Source organism: Oncorhynchus gorbuscha, linkage group LG22 (assembly GCF_021184085.1).
Source record: "Oncorhynchus gorbuscha isolate QuinsamMale2020 ecotype Even-year linkage group LG22, OgorEven_v1.0, whole genome shotgun sequence".
In the NCBI taxonomy this organism is placed as follows: Eukaryota; Metazoa; Chordata; class Actinopteri; order Salmoniformes; family Salmonidae; genus Oncorhynchus; species Oncorhynchus gorbuscha.
The window spans coordinates 13,658,248-13,683,535 of NC_060194.1; the positions used below are offsets into that span (position 1 = coordinate 13,658,248).

The 25,288-nt window shown below is 44.5% G+C and overlaps 1 protein-coding gene across 4 annotated transcripts in view; it reads right to left on the minus strand.

Annotated features, from left to right (window-relative positions):
* Nucleotides 1-14,102: 14,102 nt before the first annotated feature.
* LOC124010083 (protein FAM110B-like) overlaps nt 14,103-25,288 on the minus strand; it is a 50,059-nt gene continuing 38,873 nt past the window's right edge. For 3 of the 4 annotated variants that reach the window (XM_046322423.1, XM_046322426.1, XM_046322424.1), the window contains one exon: nt 14,103-16,910. In XM_046322423.1, the coding sequence (XP_046178379.1) occupies nt 15,160-16,422 (1,263 nt within the window). In that variant the 5' untranslated portion in view covers nt 16,423-16,910 and the 3' untranslated portion in view covers nt 14,103-15,159. The remainder of the gene's footprint in view (nt 16,911-25,288) is intronic. The other variant, XM_046322425.1, reaches the window with a different exon arrangement.

Sequence of the window (25,288 nt, forward strand, 5' to 3'; positions counted from 1 at the left end):
GAATGACTAGTCTTGAAACCTGACTGATTTGGATCAAGAAGGTCATTCTGAGAGAGATAGCGGGAGAGCTGACCAAGGACGGCACGTTCAAGAGTTTTGGAGAGAAAAGAAAGAAGGGATACTGGTCTGTAGTTGTTGACATCTGAGGGATCGAGTGTAGGTTTTTTCAGAAGGGGTGCAACTCTCGCTCTCTTGAAGACGGAAGGGACGTAGCCAGCGGTCAGGGATAAGTTGATGAGCGAGGTGAGGTAAGGGAGAAGGTCTCCGGAAATGGTCTGGAGAAGAGAGGAGGGGATAGGGTCAAGCGGGCAGGTTGTTGGGCGGCCGGCCGTCACAAGACGCAAGATTTCATCTGGAGAGAGAGGGGAGAAAGAGGTCAGAGCACAGGGTAGGGCACTGTGAGCAGAACCAGCGGTGTCGTTTGACTTAGCAAACGAGGATCGGATGTCGTCGACCTTCTTTTCAAAATGGTTGACGAAGTTATCTGCAGAGAGGGAGGAGGGGGGGGGGGAGGAGGATTCAGGAGGGAGGAGAAGGTGGCAAAGAGCTTCCTAGGGTTAGAGGCAGATGCTTGGAATTTAGAGTGGTAGAAAGTGGCTTTAGCAGCAGAGACAGAGGAGGAAAATGTAGAGAGGAGGGAGTGAAAGGATGCCAGGTCCGCAGGGAGGCGAGTTTTCCTCCATTTCCGCTCGGCTGCCCGGAGCCCTGTTCTGTGAGCTCGCAATGAGTCGTCAAGCCACGGAGCGGGAGGGGAGGACCGAGCCGGCCTGGAAGATAGGGGACATAGAGAGTCAAAGGATGCAGAAAGGGAGGAGAGGAGGGTTGAGGAGGCAGAATCAGGAGATAGGTTGGAGAAGGTTTGAGCAGAGGGAAGAGATGATAGGATGGAAGAGGAGAGAGTAGCGGGGGAGAGAGAGCGAAGGTTGGGACGGCGCGATACCATCCGAGTAGGGGCAGTGTGGGAAGTGTTGGATGAGAGCGAGAGGGAAAAGGATACAAGGTAGTGGTCGGAGACTTGGAGGGAGTTGCAATGAGGTTAGTGGAAAAACAGCATCTAGTAAAGATGAGGTCGAGCGTATTGCCTGCCTTGTGAGTAGGGGGGAAGGTGAGAGGGTGAGGTCAAAAGAGGAGAGGAGTGGAAAGAAGGAGGCAGAGAGGAATGAGTCAAAGGTAGACGTGGGGAGGTTAAAGTCGCCCAGAACTGTGAGAGGTGAGCCATCCTCAGGAAAGGAGCTTATCAAGGCATCAAGCTCATTGATGAACTCTCCGAGGGGACCTGGAGGGCGATAAATGATAAGGATGTTAAGCTTGAAAGGGCTGGTAACTGTGACAGCATGAAATTCAAAGGAGGCGATAGACAGATGGGTAAGGGAGAAAGAGAGAATGACCACTTGGGAGAGATAAGGATCCCGATGCCACCACCCCGCTGACCAGAAGCTCTCGGGGTGTGCGAGAACACGTGGGCGGACGAAGAGAGAGCAGTAGGAGTAGCAGTGTTATCTGTGGTGATCCATGTTTCTGTCCGTGCCAAGAAGTCGAGGGACTGGAGGGAGGCATAGGCTGAGATGAACTCTGCCTTGTTGGCTGCAGATCGGCAGTTCCAGAGGCTACCGGAGACCTGGAACTCCACGTGGGTCGTGCGCGCTGGGATCACCAGATTAGGGTGGCAGCGGCCACGCGGTGTGGAGCGTTTGTATGGTCTGTGCAGAGAGGAGAGAACAGGGATAGACAGACACATAGTTGACAGGCTACATAAGAGGCTACGCTAATGCAAGGAGATTGGAATGACAAGTGGACTACACGTCTCAAATGTTCAGAAAGTTAAGCTTACGTAGCAAGAATCTTATTGACTAAAATGATTAAAATGATACAGTACTGCTGAAGTAGGCTAGCTGGCAGTGGCTGCGTTGTTGACTTTGTAGGCTAGCTGGCAGTGGCTGCGTTGTTGACACTACACTAATCAAGTTGTTCCGTTGAGTGTAATAGTTTCTACAGTGCTGCTATTCGGGGCTAGCTGGCTAGCTAGCAGTGTTGATTACGTTACGTTGCGTTAAAAGAACGACAACAATTATCTTTGATACACAGACGGCTATGTAGCTAGCTATGTAGCTAGCTACGATCAAACAAATCAAACCGTTGTGCTGTAATGAAATGAAATGAAAAATGTGATACTACCTGTGGAGCGAAGCGGAATGCGACCGGGTTGTTGAGTGCGGAAGTTCTATTCAGTAGACGTTGGCTAGCTGTTGGCTAGCTAGCAGTGTCTCCTACGTTAAGGACGACAAATAGCTGGCTAGCTAACCTCAGTAAATTAAGATAATCACTCTAAGACTACACGCTCTAAACTACACAATTATCTTGGATACGAAGACAGCAAAGACAACTATGTAGCTAGCTAACACTACACTAATCAAGTCGTTCAGTTGAATGTAATAGTTTCTACAGTGCTGCTATTCGGTAGACGGTGGACGTATGCTAGCTGGCTAGCTGCTGGGCAGATAGCAGTGTAGACTACGTTAGGACGACGAAATACAAGTTGCAATAGAAGTGCTGACTGTTTCACTATGTTGTCCTCTTTCTTTTCCTTTTTCTTCTGTCCTTCTTTTGTCCTTATTTTGTCTTCCTTTCTTCTGTTAACTAGATATTTTTTGTTGTTATTCTTTGTAAGCTAGCTAGCTTCTTCCAGGAGAGTCCCTAGCAACTGCTTAGCAACAAGTAAACAATTCTGCTAGCAATTCAGCTAGCTAAGATAACTGTACAATTTTATGAAAAATAGTTAATTTTTCAAAAGCCTGTCTTTTTGGTTTGTTCCTTGTTTTGTCTTCTATTGAGTCTTGCAGTTTTCTCTTGATTTTTTTGATGTACTTCACTCTAAAAAACCATTTAAATCTCAATATATACAGGAGCTCATTTTTCAGCAGCTGCTCAATTTAGAACTCCGGAACAAAAGTTGTTCTTTTGAACAAAGGTTGTTGTTCTGCCACCACACTGCCTGGTCACTTATCCCCTGCCTGTAGTTTGTCTCATCGTCGCCGGTGATCAGGCCTACCACCATCATTTCGTCAGCAAACTTGATGGCGTTGGAGTCGTGCGTAGCCATGTAGTCGGGGGTGTACAGAGAGTACAGGAGGGGACTAAGTACACACCCCTGTGGGGCCTCTGTGTCCAGGGTCACCGTGGCGGAGGTGATATTACCTACCCTCACCACCTGAGGTCGGCCCGTCAGGAGTTCCAGGGTCCAGTTGCAGAGGGAGGTGTTCAGTCCCAGGGTCCGAAGCTTGGTGATGAGCTTGGAGGGGACAATGGTGTTGAACGCTGAGCTGTAGTCAATGAACAGCATCCTCACATACTTATTCCTCTTATCTAGATGGGTGAAGGCTGTGTAAAATGCAATTGAGATTGCGTTGTCTATGGATCTGTTGGGGCGGTATGCAAATTGGACTGGGTCTAGCGTTTCTGGGATGATGGAGTTGATGTGTGCCATAACCAGCCTCTCAAAGCACTTCATGATTAGAGATGTGAGTGCTACAAGACGGTAGTCATTGTGGCATCAATCCTTTGAGTTCTTGGGAACAGGAAGGATGGTGGTCATCTTAAAACATGTGGGGATTACAGACTGAGACAAGGAGAGGTTGAAAATTACAGTGAATGTGCCTGCCAGTTGTTCTGCGCTTTCTCTCAGAACTCAGTCGTGGCCAGTCGTGGCCTTGCGGGTGTTGAACTGATTAAAGACTTTTACAGACTTTACTGTAGTAGCCATGTCCGCAAAAACACTACAGTGAATACTGTAGTATACTATAGTAATGTCCACAAAACCACTACACTATACTACAGGCATGTCCGCAAAAACACTATGGTAACATTTCAAATGTAGTCCCGTTCGGGCCTACCCCCCTGAATTCTGTACAATATACTGTACTTCCATGGTTGGTTTCATTGACTCTCCTCTTTAACTGCCCCTAATTGACCCATTTTTAGTTACATCTTCCGAGTCTGTCGGAGAGGTTTAATTGAGCAAAGTGAGGTGTAGAATCACTGATCTACAAATAGTATTCCCTGCCAAATAATAGGTTTTGTGCGATTTAAGATTTACAGAGCTACACCTCCCCTGGCTTAGGCAATCCCCCTGCCAAACACACATGCAGAACTAGACATTGATTGGAGACAGCTTGTCAATTACAGAACATTTCATAGGATTTCTTACCTACAGCAACGCTAGTAGATAATGGTGGAAATATCAGTAAAAGCACAGTGCCTCAAAAAGTGCCCCCAAACTTCTGGCTCTATATATAGGTTACTCCATGGGAATGGGGGCATATGTTTCTGTGGTAAACAGTCAGTTGTCTGTCTCTGCCTCGTCCTGTCCTGCTGTCTGCCGGCCCCATACATGCGGGTAGGGTGCTGTGTTGAGAGGGAGTTTGATCTATGTGTGAATGTGTGACAGAGAGAGAGGGGACCAGATGTTTACTGGTATGATCAAGGATCAGTCTTGAGTCATTGAATCAGTGTAGCCATCAGGTCTTCATGGTGATAAAAACGGTTGGTCACTAAATCCGGCGAAAAACTAGAACCATGAAAAAAGACGGCTAGCTGGAGCTCCTCTGAGTGGTGGGCTTCGGAGCCCTCACCCGCTATGTTTTTAATGCCGATTGGTTTTGGTTCACCCCACTATAGTGGTGTCTGCTTAGAACTTGATGTTGAGGCCCATAACTATACCCTTGTCTGTCACTATCACACATATGCAAACACAGCTGTTTCATATGGTGCTTTGATGATGAATGGGAATAAGGTCAAATCATGATGTCTGTGACCTTTAGGTTGTAAAGTCGGAGAAAGATGCCCGAGTTTGACTTGGAATTCCGAGTTGGATTACCGCTGAAAACAAGCTCCGACGGGAAAAATGGTTTTCTTCCAAGTTCCCAGTTGTCTTGAATGCGGCAATAGTTCTTCATGTGATTGTGATTATGCCATTTGACGCCCAAAACACTTGAGTTTAGTTAACAGCATGCGAACTGTCCATCAGCACAACACTTTCTTCTTCTTGCGGCAGCATGTAAACACAGGCACTAACATGAGGTGTCGGGGGCGAAGCCTTGGAATGCGTCCAAGTTCCCTTATTGGTTGGATGAATCAGATTGAGAGGGCTGGCATTTTGTACACATGGTATGATTGTACAAAGGCGGAATGAGGTGAAACATGCACCCCTACACCCATAGAAATGAGTATAGGTTTTTGGCTTACAATCCTTTCAGGTGATGTAATAGGGCCATATCACCATTGAAATTACTTGACACACAGGCATGGCATTGAAAATAGCTATGCCCACATGACTTACACGTGGGAGAGCTGTAACACTGCAGTCTAATAGCATAAAACACTCGAGGTAGTGCTGTATGAGATGCTCTTCCTGAAAAGCAGGAACAACTCATTAGTTGACTAATAGACAACATTTTTTGGAGTAGTACGCATCCTTACTGGCCTACCAAGCAAAAAAGCAGTAACTGTGCATTTGGCCAAAAAGTAGTTATTTCCATTTTTTTTTGTACATCAAATACATGCTTTATCATGTGGATAAATATCCCGCCTCCATTGTGTTGTGTTATGGAGAACATTTGGGCTTATGTTTTCAGTAACTGCAAAAAGCTACAGCGAAACCAAGGAAAAAGGCAGTAACTGCCATCACACGTCAGTTACTGCCTTTTACCATGATGTCACTGAGCTTTGTGCTGCAGTGTCTACGGTTGACCTTGGTATTATTTATTGTTCTTCGCTGATACAAGTGTCAAACTATATGACACTGACAGCCGCATACAAATAAACATATTAACCCCAGTTTGTGTTAAGAACAATCGTCATGGAAACGTATTCCAGTGGGTGTACCAAGCAAGAAGGCAGTAACTGCCGTCCAGGGACAAAGGTCATGTCAGAGGTCAGGGTCAATTTAATAAAAAATGACCTCATAGTAAGACATAAAGATAACAATATATATTTTTTCTCAGTTTCACTCTGAGCAGTTATTGCTCTTTTGCTTAGTGGGGCAGACTACAGTAGCTAGATTTCTTTACAACACATTCCATCTATCCATTTAACATAGGAATGGTATGGAACACAAATCCTTAGAGATTCAACTTTTGAACCTGAGACCTTCGATTTCTTAATTGTTTGCGTAGAAATGACTATGGATGGTGTAACACACATTCGGGTGCAACGGGGTTCATAAGGTATCAACCGAACACTGGTATTTCCTACCTCCCATGGTTCACATGACCTGCTCACCTGTTGGCAAAATACCCTATAACTAGGACCTTGAGTTTTGCCTGGCCAGTTCATTTGATCAGGCAGAACTCCTGGCTCTACTTATAATATGTCTATTTATATGGAGCCTTGCCAACAGCTAAAACCTGACTGGGTGACTGCGGCCCTAAAGTGATAGTGCAGGGAACCTCATAATGATTAACATTGGGAATAGTAGGCTTATCAAAAAAACAGACCTTTTAGGCCTTTTCCCCCTCCAGTTAAGCGCTGCCTCACAGAAAGCTCCATTATTTTCACCACTTCACACACAACTGCGGCTCTGAAGCTCAGTGGAGGAGACTCCACGATGGTGGCGGTGACAGAGCGTTTCTGAGTTAAGGAGTCTGTCAGCTCTTTACTCAGAGCTAAACGTCTCCTCTCTGTTTCGCACGGCGAATGGGCTTCGGCTAAGCTGCCGCAGTTGAGTAGAATGACTCAAAGGCAGCAGGCGGTTCTCTACTGTGTGTGGAGGAGTGCGGGAGGAGAGAAGCTTCCAAATCCAATACCAAATCCAGAGATGTTAGAGTGAAGTCCAAAGCCTCCCTTTTTATCTCACTGACCCGGTCGGGCCAGTTGGCCAAAAATCTACCGTTCCCCACACAGACATGGTGTAGTTTTTAAATGTATTGGGGTCATGCAGGGCCTATACGTTGGCATGCTTCTCTCTATATTAAGCTATTAATAGGCTACATTTGGTTATTCTGATATCAATATATGTACAAACATTTGTAGACACCCCTTCAAATGAGTGTATTTGGCTATTTCAGCCACACACGTTGCTGACAGGTGTATAAAATCGAGCACACAGCCATGCAATCCCAAGAGATAAACATTGGCAGTAGAGTAGCCTTACTGAAGAGATCCGTGACTTCAATGTGGCACCATCATAGGATGCCACCTTTCTAACAAGTCATTTTGTCAAATTTTTACCCTGCTAGAACTGCCGCTGGTCAACTGTAAGTGCTGTTATTGTGAAGTGGAAACGCCTAGGAGCAACAACCGCGAGTGGTAGGCCACACAAGCTCACAGAAAGGGATCACCGAGTGTTGAAGCACGTAGCATGTAAAAACCGTCTGTCCTCGGTTGCAACACTCACTACCGAGTTTCAAACTGCCTCTGGATGAAACATCAGCACAAGACCTGTTCGTCTGGAGCTTCAAGAATATGTAGTTGTCGAGATCGGTGTGGAAGAACTTGACTGACCGCAAACCCGATTGAATACCTTTGGGATGAATTGGAATGCTGACTGCGAGCCAGGCCTAATCGTCCAACATCAGTCCCTGACCTCACTAATGCTCTTGTGGGTGAATGGAAGCAAGTTCCCGCAGCAATGTTCCAACATCTAGTGGAAAGCCTTCCCAGAAGAGTGGAGGCTGTTATAGCAGCAAAGGGGGGGACCAACTCCATATTAATGCCCATGATTTTGGAATGAGATGTTCGACTAGCAGGTGTCCACATACTTTTAGTGTATGTATTAAAACGCTGTGTAATATAGTTTAGCAATGTACAGTGCATTTGGAAAGTATTAAGACCACTTGTGTTTTTCCACATTTTCTTACATTACAGCCTTATTCTAAAATTGTCACGTTCTGACCTCAGTTCTGTTATTATCTCTTTGTTTTAGTATGGTCAGGGCATGAGTTGGGTGGGCAGTCTGTTTGTTTTTCTATGTTGGTTTTTGAGGTCGGCCTAGTATGGTTCTCAATCAGAGGCAGCTGTCAATTGTTGTCCCTGATTGAGAATCATACTTAGGTAGCCTGGGTTTCACTTTTAGTTTGTGGGTGTTTGTCTTCCGTGTTAGTGTTCGTACCACACGGGACTGTTTAGTTCATTTCACGTTTATTGTTTTGTATTTCGTAGTGTTCAGTTTGTTTTAAAATAAACATTATGGACACTTACCACGCTGCAAATTGGTCCTCCGATCTTTCTCGCTACTCCTCCTCAGAAGAGGAGGACGAGGTTCATTACAAAAATGTATTAAATTGTTTTTTCTCCTCATCAATCTACACACAATACCCCATAATGACAAAGCAAAAACAGGGTTTTAGAAATGGTTGCAAATGTACTAAAATGTATCACATTTACGTAAGTATTCAGACCGTTGTCTTGGCTGTGTGCTTAGGGTAGTTGTCCTGTTGGAAGGTGAACCTTCGCCCCTGGAGCAGGTTTTCATCAAGGATCTCCCTGTACTTTGCTCCGTTCATCTTTCCCTCAATTCTGACTAGTCTCTGAGTCCCTGCCACTGAAAAATATCCCACAGCATAATGCTGCCACCCCCATGCTTCACCGTAGGGAAGGTGCCAGATTTCCTCCAGACGTGACGCTTGGCATTCAGGCTAAAGATTTCAATCTTGGTTTCATCAGACCAGAGAATATTGTTTCTCATGGTCTGAGAGTCTTTAGGTGCCTTTTGGCAAACTCCAAGTGGGCTGTCATGTGCCTTTTACTGAGGAGTGGCTTCCGTCTGGCCACTCTACCAAACCAGCCTGATTGGTGGAGTGCTGCAGAGATGGTTGTCCTTCTGGAAGGTTCTCCCATCACCACATAGGAACTCTGGTGCTCTGTTAGAGTGACCATCAGGTTCTTAGTCACCTCCCTGATCAAGGCCCTACTCCCCCGATTGCTCAGTTTGGTCGGGCGGCCAGATCTAGGAAGAGTATTGGTGGTTCCAAACTTCTTCCATTTCAGAATGATGGTGACCTTCAATACTGTAGACATTTTTTGGTACTCTTCCCCAGATCTGTGCTTCGACGCAATCCTGTCTCGGAGCTAAACATTTGCAAACATTTCTTAAAACCTGTTTTCGATTTGTCATTATGGGGTAATGTGTGTGGAATGATGAGGATTTAATTTTAAAATATATATTTTTTAGAATAGGGTGCTCGAGAAGTTGTAACCCAAAGGCTGGCAGTTGGCGATATTAAAGTCGTTTCATCTTACCTTCCAAAAGCATTGTATGCAACATTTTCCACCACCATGTTGCACCTTACGTTCCACCAGGTCGTAAACAACAGATTGCTGCAAACTTATTTTCTGAAAGTGACAAGCAACATTTGGGACTAGCAGTCCTAGATAATTAGTCACTCTAGCATCATTTCTTCTAATTCACTAGATGTATGTGCTTGAACTGTCGGCCTTCAAAAGGAGTTACTCAATGAGAGGCGGCAGCACTGAGCTAGCCTGCAACGTCACTTCCTGTCGTAGCTCAAACTGCTCATGATTTTTCTCCATGAGACACCATCTTAACTGACTTTATTTGGCTTCAATGTGGTATTGAGTCTTCACAAAATAATAAATGGTGTCATGTGATCGATGGCTTTTTCCATTCATATATACAGTCACTGGATACACTAGCCGGACACACATTTTTACCGGCCCTGGGCCAGCAGGCCCTCATTAATGTTTTGTATTGGGTTTGGTGAGGTTGTTGTTGTTTGACCCCATGGCTTTGAAATAAACCCTACTTTAGCTGAATGTAAAGCTGCCCAAATTCACATAGAAATGTGAGTTCTAGATCTGTCATTCTCATTTAAAGCAAGTATATGAAGCGTTAGATCTGTTCTATGTGCGTTATTTCTATGCTTCCCGTTCTTATGTTTCATTTTTGCATCTTTTACTTTCACTTTTGTACACTAGCTTCAAACAGCAGAAGATACAATATTTTTTGGTCATGGAAACGATATTTCACGGCGGTTTAGATGTTACAATGATTATCTACACCCCTTATTGTCAACTGCAACTGTCCTGTTCCAGATTCTAGGCCATCTAAAAAGGTACCCTAGAAGTATCCTGGCAGCACACCAGCAGACAGACACTAACCATTTGTGACTCAAGGGTGAGGCTAAGGTCATGCTTGGTCTTGCTGGAGATCATACTGTTTTTAAAACAACCAGTTGTGGGGGATGAAGATTGGAAATGCTTCCCCTGAGAGCACCGTAGAAACTATAACCATATTGTCTATCTAGCAGTTGTAGTTTTAAAGTATGGGTATGTGCGTTCATACTCACCCCTTAGTGAAACATGTTCGGGTGTAGTGACTAGACTTGTGGTTAAAAACATCTGACAGACCGACCGTCTTATCTTGGAAGTTTCACCACCCAATTACAATAGGATAAATAATCTGAGGGTGAGCACTTTCATTCAATGCGGGGGTCCATCAGTGATGTTTCCCTGTGTAACGTGTGACCTCGTGCTTCAAGTGTTGATTAACCCCCTAGAGTCAATTGATGCATCGGTGAATCAATCTAAGTAACATCATACAAAAATCACGTCGGTTTAAAGATAAAGTATCTTTTTTTGCATTGAACGGCATCTCAATCCTGCGCATTCATCCGCCTGTTGCACTTCTGCATCTGCGGTGAATCGTGGCAGAGCTGGAGTGGTGTTTATCAGACCATGAGACGACAATCGGTCTTCTCATGAAAACGATTGCGGCATCCGAATGGTTTGATCTACAAACTAATGTGACCCCACTGTGGAACGGGGAGATTCTCACAAACACGATGGTGGTGTCACGGGATGGAAGTATAAAGGTAGTTTTGTGCTTACCCAAAAAGGGGCTATGTGTAGAAATATTATGTATACAGTTGAAGTCGGAAGTTTTACATACACCTTAGCCATATACATTTTAACTCAGTTTTTCACAATTCCTGACATTTAATCCTAGTGAAAATTCCATGTTTTTAGGTCAGTTAGGATCACCACTTTATTTTAAGAATGTGAAATGTCAGAATTAGTAGAAAGAATTATTTATTTCAGCTTTTATTTCTTTCATCACATTCCCAGTGGGTCAGAAGTTTACATACACTCAATTAGTATTTGGTAGCATTGCCTTTAAATTGTTTAACTTGGGTCAAACGTTTTGGGTAGCCTTCCACAAGCTTCCCACAATAAATTGGGTGAATTGTGGCCCATTCTTCCTGACAGAGCTGGTGTAACTGAGTCAGGTTCATAGGCCTCCTTGCTCGCACACACTTTTTCAGTTATGCCAACAAATTTCTTATGGGATTGAGGTCAGGGCTTTGTGATGGCCACTCCAATAATTAAGCCATTTTGCCACAACTTTGGTAGTATGCTTGGGGTCATTGTTCATTTGGAAGACCAATTTGCGACCAAACTAACTTTCTGACGGATGTCTTGAGATGTTGCTTCAATACCTGTTCCCTCCAGCATCTTCACAAGGTCCTTTGCTGTTTTTCTGGGATTGATTTGGTCCCTTGGTGTTTATACTTGTGTACTATTCTTTGTACAGTTGAACGTGGTACCTTCAGGCATTTGGAAATTGCTCGCAAGGATTGACCAGACTTGTGGAGGTTTACAATTCTTTTTCTGAGGTCTTGGCTTATTTCTTTTGATTTTCCCATGATGTCAAGCAAAGAGGCACTGAGTTTGAAGGTAGGCCTTGAAATACATCCACAGGTACACCTCCAATTGACTCAAATTATGTCAATTAGCCCATCAGAAGCTTCTAAAGCCATGACATAATTTTCTGTAATTTTCCAAGCTGTTTATAGGTACAGTCAACTTAGTGTATGTAAACTTCTGACCCACTGGAATTGTGATACAGTGAATTAAGGGAAATAATCTGTCTGTAAACAATTGTTGGAAATATTACTTGTGTCATGCACAAAGTAATGTCCCAACTGACTTGCCAAAACTATAGTTAGTTAACAAGACATTTGTGGAGTGGTTGAAAAACAAGTTAACGACTCCAACCTAAGTGTATGTAAACTTCCGAATTCAACTGTGTGTGTGTGTGTATGTATGTATGTATGTATGTATGTATGTATGTATGTATGTATGTATGTATGTATGTATGTATGTATGTATGTATGTATGTATGTATGTATGTATGTATGTATATACAGTGGGGCAAAAAAGTATTTAGTCAGCTACCAATTGTGCAAGTTCTCCCACTTAAAAAGATGAGAGAGGCCTGTAATTTTCATAGGTACACTTTCAACTATGACAGACAAAATTAGATTTGTTTCTCCATAAAATCACATTGTAGGATTTTTAATTAATCTATATGCAAATTATGGTGGAAAATAAGTATTTGGTCACCTACAAACAAGCAAGATTTCTGGCTCTCACAGACCTGTAACTTCTTCTTTAAGAGGCTCCTCTGTCCTCCACTCGTTACCTGTATTAATGGTACCTGTTTGAACTTGTTATCAGTATAAAAGACACCTGTCCACAACCTCAAACAGTCATACTCCAAACTCCACTATGGCCAAGACCAAAGAGCTGTCAAAGGACATCAGAAACAACATTTTAGACCTGCACCAGGCTGGGAAGACTGAATCTGCAATAGGTAAGCAGCTTGGTTTGAAGAAATCAACTGTGGGAGCAATTATTAGGAAATGGAAGACATACAAGACCACTGATAATCTCCCTCGATCTGGGGCTCCACGCAAGATCTCACCCCGTGGGGTCAAAATGATCACAAGAACAGTGAGCAAAAATCCCAGAACCACACGGGGGGACCTAGTGAATGACCTGCAGAGAGCTGGGACCAAAGTAACAAAGCCTATCATCAGCAAGGGCATTGAGGGTGAAACATGGCTGGGTCTTTCAGCATGACAATGATCCCAAAAACACCGCCCGGGAAACGAAGGAGTGGCTTCGTAAGAAGCATTTCAAGGTCCTGGAGTGGCCTAGCCAGTCTCCAGATCTCAACACCATAGAAAATATTTGGAGGGAGTTGAAAGTCCGTGTTGCCTAGCAACAGCCCCAAAACATCACTGCTCAAGAGGAGATCTGCATGGAGGAATGGGCCAAAATACCAGCAACAGTGTGTGAAAACCTTGTGAAGACTTACAGAAAACATTTGACTTCTGTCATTGCCAACAAAGGGTATATAACAAAGTATTGAGATAAACTTTTGTTATTGACCAAATACTTATTTTCCACCATCATTTGCAAATAAATTCATTACAAATCCTAGTGTGATTTTCTGGATTTTTTTTCTCATTTTCTCTGTCATAGTTGAAGTGTACCTATTATGAAAATTACAGGCCTCTCGTCTTTTTAAGTGGGAGAACCTGCACAATTGGTGGCTGACTAAATACTTTTTTGCCCCACTGTATATATATATTTCCATGAGCTTTCTTATATCTCCTAGACATAAGACAAACACTTCAAAACCTTGTTTCTTATGATGGCAAAAAAATACAGATTTGGACTATTTATGAATGTGTTTCTCTTGGCTATAGTAGTAAAGGCCAAATTCAATATTTTTATTCCTAAAGGGGTCCTACAATTCAAACTCAAATAGCTAAATTATCTATAGTATGAACGTCTGAACTGTATTTGAAAGATGAGGAAATCTGTCCTTTCCACAGAGGTTTTAGATTAGATCACTTTGTCTCTGAGCTCGGGGAGTAACAATTTACATAAAGAAACTGCATTACCCACAATGAATCACTCTCCTGCCATATCCCACAGCCTTTTAAACCTGGAACATGAACAGTGGAGATAGGAGTAACTGTAAACAGACTCTTTTTCAGTTTTACATACTAGCTCAGGTTCATTGTATTGTCAGTGGAGCGATACATAGAAGCATGGAAAATACATCTTGACAGCTTTATAGGACCGCACAAGGAAGGTGATATTGGGGACCTCTGATCTATGAGCTAACATCAACAGACTCCACTGACTAACATGGGTACTCTTCTGATCCTCCAGCGGTTAAATGGCTGATGTAACGGTAACGCGGTAACCATAAGTATTGTAGTACAGAAAATGAACAGAGCTTCGTGTTTCCTCATCAAATATAATTTTAATGAAATAACTCACATTTTTCAACGTAGATGGCAAAACAAGACATTTATTAAAATAATGCAAAATAACTAACATTGAAAACAATTAATTGCCTTAATTTTTAAGTACTGTAACAGTTCCAACTCCCATATACTGAACCATGTATGTCATCATAACAACGTCATACACATTTGATGATGAACAGGGTTTGACGCAGTCTCACAGTCAAGCCCAGAGAGAAGACTGAACAATGTAGTAAGTTAGCTTGACAGGCGCCCTCTGACAAAAATCAATTTAAAAAAAATTATGTATATACATTTTCTTACAGCATTTACACACATCTTAAAGAAAAGCCAGTACCACAAAATCCAACTGTCAATAAGAACATTATGGACAACAAACTAAACAGATGTAAAAACCACGTAATGCTGAATGGTTTCATGATGCTGCCTGAATGTTATCGCCATAGTAATGCTGAGAGAGGGGTTAAGCTGGGGTTTCCCCAGGAAGGGGGCAGGGTCTGGAATGTACCAAACAAACTCTCCTGGTACCAAAGGGGTGAGGCAGGTTTGGACTGTACCATGCTTCCACAGTCCTTTTTTCAGGGGAGTTTTTTTCCACACACAAAGCTCAGATGCATCAGAGAGAATTATCAGACTAAAGACTGGTTACACACTGAAGCGCTGCATTCACACCCGTATGGCTTCCAGGCTTAGTGTTGTTCAGAACGAAAGGACATTGAGAAGACACACCTAAAAAGAGCTGGCATCATAATGCTGGTCTAAACAGAGAAAGCAAAACGATGAGAGAGAGAGAGCTGCGCTGCTCGAAGAGACGGCACTGAAAGGCAGCCATCTTGAAAAAGGCTATTTTTTCCTAAACCTGCTGCTTTAGCTGGAGGCCGCACTGGCGGGTTGGGTGAAAGGAGTCATGCAGATTCAGAGGACAACAAACACTGAACGCGAAAGCGACCGCAAGAGCCATCCACGGGTGCCTTGCTAGATCAATACTTTGACATTCATAGAGATTCAGTGCGCAAGTGTCCAAAGACCTTCATTGCATCGGTAGTATATATATTTTTTTAGTTTGTTTCTTCCCTGCCTTTTAGACATGAGATACTTTCTGCGACTCGCGTGCCTGTTTGATACTGTACAGCCATTTGATGACGCGGGCGTTGCGTTCTACGGCCGAGATCCCGTAAGGCACGCGTTCGCTCGCATCTTCCTCCTCATCCGTCATGTCCTCGTTGCTGTGCCGTGATTGGTCGCAGTCCGAGCTGATCATGCTGGCGCTACGGAAGTTGAGTGAGATGATATCGGAGTTAGCACGGGCGAAGCTCTCTACGCCCACACTCTCCAGCTCCTCGGGGTCCAGCCCACAGTAGTTAAAGAAGCGCTCCACGTCGGCGCCGGCTCGTGCGTAACGGTCGCTCAGGTCCGACTTGGAGCGATGCAGGGACGGCCGGCGGGCCACAGAGCTCCCCAGCTCTAGCTCCAACTGCTCAGCTGGAGCGGCAGAGGAGGGCGGCGTGGGGTTGGCTTCCTTCTCAGGGGCCTGGGGGGCGTTGTCGCAGAGAGGGGCAAGGACTTTGGGGCTGGGTTTGGGGGGTAAGGGAGGTGCGGAGCTGCTGCTACTTCGGGCCGCCCTTAGAGGCTTACCGTTGCATAGCCTGCGGATGTCGGAGGAGCTGTGGGAGGCGTGGAGGTGTGAACGATCGCCCTCACCCCGCTCCTCCAACAGGCGGCGGCTGAGGTTCAAGTTGCTCCCCTGGGCGTTGCCCCCCTGTGGGCTCCGTCGGCCAGGTACAGGGGGAGGCACCTTAAGGGACTCGGAGAAGGAACAGAGGCTGGTGGGCTCAGAGCAGTCCGTTGTGGTGGGGATGGAGCGGTGGGGGGCCCAGCTCCTGGCCCCGGGCTTTAGAGTAGCGCTCTTAGTGTGGCCCTCAGAGGTCGAGCCGGAGCTGTTCAGGAGGTTCTTAAGGATCTCCAGGTTGAGGTTCTCCCGTTTGCTGGTGGTGGTGCATGTGTCTGACTTGGAGTTGTTGTTGGATGCCTTGAGGTCCACCCCACCACCACCGCCCCCATTCGCCCCTCTCTTAGCCACGGCAGGGCAGACAGGCGGCCTGGCCAGCAGTGGGGGCTTAACAGGCTCCTGCTTGGCGTTGATGACCTCCTGGCTCTTGACGTACTTCGACTTGTCCGCCTCCAGCCGCTCCACAGCACTCAGCCGCTTAGGGTTGGGCTCCACCTGGCGCCGGAAGTAGTCAGGCCCTTTGTTGAGTATGCGCAGGGGGACGGTGGAGGCAAAGGCCGCCCCGTGGCCGGGGGGCTTGCTATCTGCCAGCGGCGTCAGGGTCTCGGTGGGCATGTCTGGGTGGCTCGGGGTGGCCGCCGTGGTGGCTGACGCGGGGGGTGGCTCTGCTGCTGCGCGTAGGGCAGCCTGCAGGCACGCACATGAAGCCAGGCGAGCGGAGAATGGGGGCCGTCTCCACTGGCCTTCAACAGCCAGGACTCATCCCCACAGAGCATCAATCAGCCCCTACTGCTGCCCTGCTCCTACTGCCCCACAGCCTGCCTGCCCCAGGGTGGAATGACAGAGAGAGAGAGAAACAAGAGGAGTGAGAGAGAGGGAGAATGGGGAGAAGGGAGAGGCAGAGGCAGAGAAGTGAGAGAGAGGGAGAGTGGGGAGAAGTGAGAGAGAGGGAGAGTGGGGAGAAGTGAGAGAGAGGTGAGAAGGGAGAGGCAGAGCGAGTGCAGGAGCAGTGGTCCGGATCAGTAGGCACCGGGGTGTAGGATTGTGGGAAGGAACAACCTCGTCTCACCTCCTTTGTTCGCCCACAACTGGAGGCAGCAGATCTGAAACAAAGAGACCAATCACATTAGGGGATCAGGTGATATCACGGTCATAGCAACAACATGAAGAACTGGGACACATGCATGTACTTGACTGTTGAGAGGCACACTGTATAGACACACCTATAGGAACACATGCAGACGCAAACATGCACACACGCAAACGCACACACACTTAAACACAGAGGGAAATATGTTCCTAGTCAAAAGGAGGAAGGCTGAGTAGAAAAGCATACAGTTAGCCATGTCTTTTCCCTGCTCTAAAATCGCAAGTGTTATGAAGAACCTCATTGTCTGTCAAAGTGAGGAGTGCGATTATTCCAGCTCTCCCTCAGATACACACGAGAAAGTGCTGACACAACCGCCAGTGGTGTGGTTTTTTCCCACCACAGAGCCAGGGAGAGAAAAGGGACTACGAGAGTGAGATCAGATACAGGAACAGAATGGCAAGAGAAAAGGAAATATAGACCGAAGAACCTCAAGGATGTTGGGGGGGGGGGATCATAAATAAAAGTAATTACAGTGGCATCAGGGACAGGGCTGTTTGTGTGCCGGCCAATGGACAGGGAAATTGCAGTGACAAAGCAGTTTTATGGACCCACTGTGTGTGTGTGTGTGTGTGTGTGCACGCGCACGAGTGTGTGGTTGCGCTGCCTGCGACACGTCATACATTACTGAGGGGAAGGGAGGGAGTCTGGGGCGATGCGGGGCAGACGCCTGGACTGATTCAGTAAAACGTAAAACACATGCCTGGTGGTGGCCCTAATGTCTGGCTTACTAAAGAGTAGATTAATGAGTTCATTTCAAAGGCGCAACCTGTACGTTTCACCCTGCCTGGGACTTGTTTGTAAACTGATGGTGTGATGGGGTCCTGGACCAGGGCGGATGTAACTATTTTTTGGGGGGGGGGGCACCGTTTGACTATTCCCGTCTCAAAATCACTGAAATTGACAATTTTTTTAACTGCATAAGCTACAACATAATGTAATCGTAATCTGCAAACATGTGACTGTCCCCACCCCAACTTATCAGCAATTATTTTTTCATAGAAATGCCTGAATCCAATAGCTCTGATTTTACCCAGCCGAATCATTGTGATCATTCACGTTTTCTAATAATCAAAACCATCCATACGGGACGGGGTGGGACTATAGTCCCAGACTAGATATAGATCATCCAATACTCACTTCCAATTCCCCCATCCCCGTGCCAGTCGTCGTGCGGTGTAGAAACACACTACTACAGCTTATATCCTGACCCATCAACCACTCAAAGACCTGAAGTGAGCCCGCATCCCTCTATTTAGAAATATAAGTATATTGTTAGGGGCCTGGGGAGTCCCACAGCAATCTGCACAGACATATTTGCAAAACTCAATCCAGCAACGACACAGCTCCAGCCGAGACACGCCATTGGCCACGGGGTAACCGTAGGGACCCAATTTCATCATCTAACAGTAAGACACTCCAGGTAATAAACCAAATTAGGCAAGGCGGCCTGCCTTGCCCATAGGCCAATTGCCCCCACCTACATTTTTTCCCCCAATCAAATTAGTTTCAATGAAAGACATTTGTTTGGTTAGCCCTGGATACAGATTCAGAGGCCTCAAACCCGGCTATATGAAAACACATAGCAGGACGTCTGAATGAACAGAAACACTGCCAGGCTCAATTTCCTCAAGTCTTGACTATAGATAAGGTCATGGTTAGACCTTAGATCTACAGGACCCTGTAGATCGCCTGTATTATAATGTAAACACAAGAGAGGCATATATAACTATGACCTGTGAATGTTACGGGAGACAGAGGACCATGTAAAACAGCGGGACAACAGGCAACTGATCTCTCATTAGAAGGGGGTGGGTCGGTGGCAGGGCCCATACAATGAGGCTGCAATCTGCCACCACACTGTCTGCAGTCACACACACTACCCCATACTGTAATTAAGGAGCAGGAGAGGGTCAGAGCTGGCACTATACACAGTAATAACAGTGAATGAAGCCAGGCTCTCCTCTACCCAATATACCAAGTGACTATTATCCTCCCCCTTGACTACTAGGCTAGTCTTAATAGGATCGGACCCTTTTTTAAAATTTTTTATGTTCCTCTAAAATGACATAACCAACTAACTGCCTGTAGCTCAGGACCTGAAGCAAGGATATACATATGCTTGATACCATTTTAAAGGAAACACTGAAGTTTGTGGAAATGTGAAATTAATGTAGGAGAATATAACACAGGTCTGGTAAAAGGTAATACAAACCAAAAATATGCGTTTTCTATATTTTTTAAATTTCGTCTTTGGGAAAGAGAAAGGCCATTATATAATATTGCAGTTTAGGTGGAATTTAGATGTTGGCCACAAGATGGCAGCAGTTTGTGCAAAGTTTCAGATTGATCAGTGAAGCGCTGCAATACAGGCCAATATTTTGTATCAAGTCTGTCCAAATGTGCTGAATTGGTCAATTGATACATTTAAGTACATAACTAAAGAGAACATACAAAAATGATATGGTAATACTACATTTAAATTTACACACTCCCAGGAATATCATACATGGATCATTAGCTTATACACTAACTTTCACACATCTAGATGGCCGGGAAGGGGGGGGTGTGGAGCCAGAGACAGCAGTGGTTCAAACTTTAGAACCCAGTTCCTACATTTGAGTATAAAAAATTATTTTATCAAACAAAACTATGCTACATTTTTATCTCTGGGACCCTCAGGATGACAAATCAGAGCAAGATTACTGAATGTAAAGTTCATTAATTTACCTTCAGAGGTGAATGTATCAAACCAGTCGCCGTGATACGTTTTTTGTTGTTGTGCACTCTCCTCAAACAATAACATGGTATTTTCACCGTAATAGCTACTGTAAATTGGACAGTGCAGTTTTTAACAATATTTTTATTTATTTATCCTATTTATCCTAGGCAAGTCAGTTAAAACTTGCCCAACAAATTGCCTAACAAATTCTTATTTACAATGACGGCCTAGGAACAGTGGGTTAACTGCCTTGTTCAGGGGCAGAACGACAGATTTTTACCTTGTCAGCTCGGGGATTCGATCTAGCAACCTTTCGGTTACTGGCCCAACGCTCTAATTACTCGGCTACCTGCCACCACAATGGAATAAGAAATGTCTATGTCCTGGAAAGTTTGCTGTTACTTTCAATATCATGCTAATCACATTAGCGCATGTTAGCTCAACCGTCCCGATATAGGGACAACAATCCCATAGAGGTTAACCTCTTACCCCATACCAGCGGTGGGCTTTTGTCCCCTGACTGCCCTGCAACACTCTCCTTGTTTAGTGGAGGGGGTGAGTGAATGTGTTGTATCTACTGTACAGTATATGCATGATGTCATCAGAGTTCAGTACCTTTTCTTCAGGCATTCAATCAGCATCTAGAGAATAGAGAATGTATGATAATTGTTTCAGTCAGTTATCTACAGTCATGATTCCGGTAAATCAAAGCGAAAGTACCTATCAGATAAGTCCACACACAAATGTGACGCGTGCACACAAACGGCTCTCTCCCCCTCTTCCTATGTCTGAAGAAACCGATTCCCCCTAATTAATACCACGTGCCCTGTCTTTCTCCCTAATAGGCAATCTCTATAACAGACCTATAATCTCCATAGATCGTATTATGACAGTGCAACACAGAGATGCATAGTGTCCTTTGACCAAAATGACCACATCCATAACAGCGGTATGCTCAGAATGTTTGACCCAACGGAATCCTTCGTTCTCAGAACCGCATCAGCCCAACATTCCATTCTCCTCCTTGAAAATAAATGAAAGGCCATTAGAAAAACCCCACATAAAGCCAAGAGGTCAAATCCATTGCTGGTTCTGGGAGACAATCCTTTTCTCTTTTCACCCCTAGGCCCCAAACACATGACGGTCATACAAGAGGGTGTTACGTACTATGCAGTCAGGCCTTATGGAATGACTGGACTTATATGGCTAGAGGCCCATGTTCAGTTAAATCATGTTATTGTTGTGACGGAGTAAGACTTTCATCCAATATAGCTGCAGGACTAACACATCGTGCACAGGGAAGTACTGAATGCAAAGTCCTAACTCATTTCAAAGCAAGGGAGGCTTGGTGGCTGCAGACTACAACGGAAGTACACAATGTTACTACTAGGCTACTCAATTATACTCCAACGAGCTAAAGCACCTTCCTCAATCACTTTGGCTTGATAATAAAACGTACGGTCAGCTTTAAGGCACAAGGGGTTAGACAAATGTTTTGCGATCGCCAATTCTCAAGACTCAGATGTTTGCAAATCTGTTATGTTTTTAATAATAGAGGTTAATAGGTTTCTCTGCATTCTGATCGTTTTATACTGTTCAATTATACTTCAACAATTTAAAAAAATATTTTTTTGCATTTTCATAAATGTTTGCATTTCCTGCACTCATTTGAGATGATTTTCACATGGCCAAGTAGGGTTGCACGATACTGGCAAACAATCTAGGCCTTATTTTTAACCAAATGTTGCAATTGCCATTTGACTTGCGATTTAGGTCAAAACACTTGGGTGAACTGTTGTAATCGTGGAAAAATAATGTTTATTCTAATTCTATAGTTAGAATATAAGCAGTTACTTTGAATACAGTATTGTTTGACATGATAACGAATGAAAATGCCAGGGAGGAGTTACTGTGACAGGGTAGTAACCAAAGTGTTGGTCAGTGTTTCCTTGCAGACTCTATTCTTTGTCAATATTAAATGCTTCTCTTAGCTACTCCATGTAGCTAACATATTCATGCATTCCCAATTCCTCTTTGAATTAGAAGACACTGTTGCACAAACATGCTGATTTAGGCCTACACCGTTACTGGTATCAGGCTGTATAGCTACCTACATTTACTCTGACTAGCATGACTTAGCCACAACTTGCTAAGAAAAGACAAACTAGCTGTTCGCAGATATAAGAGAAACAAACTAATGGTGTAATTATAGAACACGAGTGGATTTATATTAAGAAGCAAAATGGAAGCAGCATCATTGTCATCAACATCGTTGCATGTGCTGCATTGACCATGCAGACTGAATGCAAGTGTCTCATGGTCGAGCAACAACAAATGTGCTCTTTGAGTGAGGGGGCGGGGCGAGCTCGTGTGGAAAAAAATGCATGGAGAGAGAGCAGAGCGAGATGATTCAAGTAGCGGAGTAAACTATAGAAATGGATGTTACTCACGGCCTTTCACATTTAACAAACCAAACATTCAAATACCGTTATAGAAGGTCAAGTAAAAACCCAAACCGGTCCGTGCATCAATACCTGTATATTTTGTATTTATTAACAATCCCCATTAGCTATTCTTCCTGGGGTCCAAACACACCAAAGCATCCACATTACCTGTAAAACAATATATAAAACAGTGAACTATGTTTGCACTGAATGTGCTAAAGATAAAACAGTACATCATATAACATCCCTACACCACCACACAACATGTTCAATACCACCATACAACAATGTGTGCGCATTCATGTGTCTGTACCTTCGGGTGTGCATATAGTAAAATACGGTATACCGCCCAGCCCTACCCCCACATAATGACAGTCTGTGTTGAGTCATTCAACTGGTGGTTGAATTTTAATAGGGTTCGGAACCCTAACCATCTGTCAATGTCTTGTACACAAATCGGCAACAGACAGTGGAGATGGTGGGCCAAAATACGGGCCAGATTATCATGTCATTTTAAAGTCATTTCAATTCACTTGAATGCAAAAGACAACCTGTGACCCAAAACATGTGTCCTTATTTCCCCAAAATGTCTCCAGATTTACGCAAGCCTTCCTTCCAGATAGTGGTTTTATTGATTATGTGCCGGCACTGCTTCACTGGACTCCTGACAGAGGTAACACCCCATCACCCATCACCTCTGTGTGTGGTTCTTGGGAACATGGTTCAATCCAGCTACAACTTATCTGAAGTTCACATGCAGATGTTACCACAGGAAACAGGACTGTCATTCCCAGGTTTCTCGTCTCAGTGTGGTTAAGGGGGACTGTTTTTTTTAAAGGGGAGGGTTGTTATTTCTTGGCTCCAGGCCCAGAAAGGTAATTTAGGAATGGGAGATGGGGGGGGGGGGGTCTATGGTAGATTTTTGTGGGTAGAATAGAAAATTGCTTTATTTCCCCCAAAATATTGCAGTGACAATTATGTCAATACTTTTCAATCTCAATACAAGACTTTGGATGATCTCTATCGCTCTGAGGAGATATTGACGGCAGCCAGGACACTGTGTCCTCGGTCAACAGACACTAAAATAGATCTGTAATAGATCTGTTGTTCTTGTACACTGCAGCTATCCCGTTACATCTTGGCCGGCCCCGCAGCGTAAATAAACGTTCAACCATCCAGTCTGAAAACTGTTTAGAATTTCAGTTAAATCTTACAACAGGAAAAGACTCTTTCAGGCCTTCTGCTATTTTTAGCAAATAGAGGAATCTCAGTCCGTTTAATTTGATGCTCGTTGGAAGAACGGAGCGAATGCAGGCTAAAAACGTTCCGCGAAATGTGCCAGCGTTTCCATTAAAGCATATTTGTGCTGATACGACTACTAGCCGTCCTATGTTACTTATTTTGGGTGTTGAGATAATCAATGTTGATGGAACAGAAGGAGGTAAAGCTATGAATGAATCATCTGTGGTCCGAGGCAAACACATGTAAAAGGGTAGACAGACAGGGTTTCTTAGAGAGACAGAGAGACAGAGAGACAAACACACACGCACCACAGTCTCTATGGGAATAACACATACGCTCACACACCCACACCACACACGGTGACCCACTTTAAACTGAGTCTCATGTGGCAAAGTAGTGAGACTATCGTCCACAATACTGTGTACTACACCAAGTTGATGGATAACATTGTCACTCCTAGTCCCACAGGGTGTTGAGGCTTGGTCCCACTTTAAAACTAACTTACAAAAGCTTTATATAGCATGCATAAAGTCAACAAGACCTTGATTAGATTTATCAGCAGTGTTAGAGGTGGGCTACACTCTTAGCACCTTTATTTCTATCTAGAACCAAAAAGGGTTCTTTGGCTGTCCCAATAGGAGAACCCTTTGAAGAACCCTTTTTGGTTCCACGTAGAACCCTTTCCACAGAGGGTTCTACATGGAAGAACCCCTTTGGAACCCTTTTTTCTAGGAGTGTAAAACCAAAGCCTACACACCCTGTAGGTCTCCAGTATCAGGCTATAGGACTTTTTAATACGTGTACTGTTTGTGTGTAGTGGGGTTATGTGTACTCTCACCCTGGGTGATTTGACGACCCTCTCTATCCTAAATGAATTCTGACCATCTCTCCCTCTCCTCTCTACTTCTTGCACGCACAAACCTCCCTCCTCCTCCACACACACACACACACACACACACACACACACACACACACACACACACACACACACACACACACACACACACACACACACACACACACACACACACACACACACACACACACACACACACACACACACACACGCTAGGTGAATGTGACCCACCATCAGCAGGCCTAACAGCTACTGACAGATATTGCTAATGGGATGGCAGGGGAAGAGGCTGTTTTGGGACAGTTTGTTCAGCACAGACACTTCTTTACAACCCTGCCAGCACATCACCTTTGACAGCTTTATTCACGCCAGCAGTAATGTTCATTTACTCAAACTGGTCTGGGTGAATGCAGAGACTAGTCGGTGTAAGACTAATGGAATCAAACAGTGCATTGCTTAAACTTTACTGCGTCCGTTGGCTAATTCTGCATTTGTTATGGCGGACCGCTCCTCTGGAAAAGCATTGAGAGATATCGTATTCTGTCACTCACCACGTTGTAAGAGCGTGTAATGGAGTCGATAGCCTAGATTTACCCTTGCTTATCCATACTGATTTTAAGCCATAAAGACAGACTAATTTGAACACAATTATTTTATATTTTATTTAACTAGGCAAGTCAGTTAAGAACAAATTCTTATTTACAATGACGGCCTACCAAAAGAGAAAAGGCCTCCTGCGGGGATGGGATTTAAAAATAAATTATAATATAGGACAAAACGCACATCGCGAGAAGAGAGACACCACAACACTACATAAAGAGAGACCTAAGACAACAACATAGCATGGCAGCAACACAAACATTATTGGGCACAGACAACAGCACAAAAGGGCAAGGAGGTGGCGACAACAATACACAACGCGAAGCAGCCACAACTGTCAGTAAGAGTGTCTACGCAAGTCCCATTCCAATATCATCAAGATGAGCGGACATGCTAAGTCTTCTACTGCATGAATACACCCTCTAAGACACACTAATTAACAATGTTTTATAGCTGCTGTACACCGCATA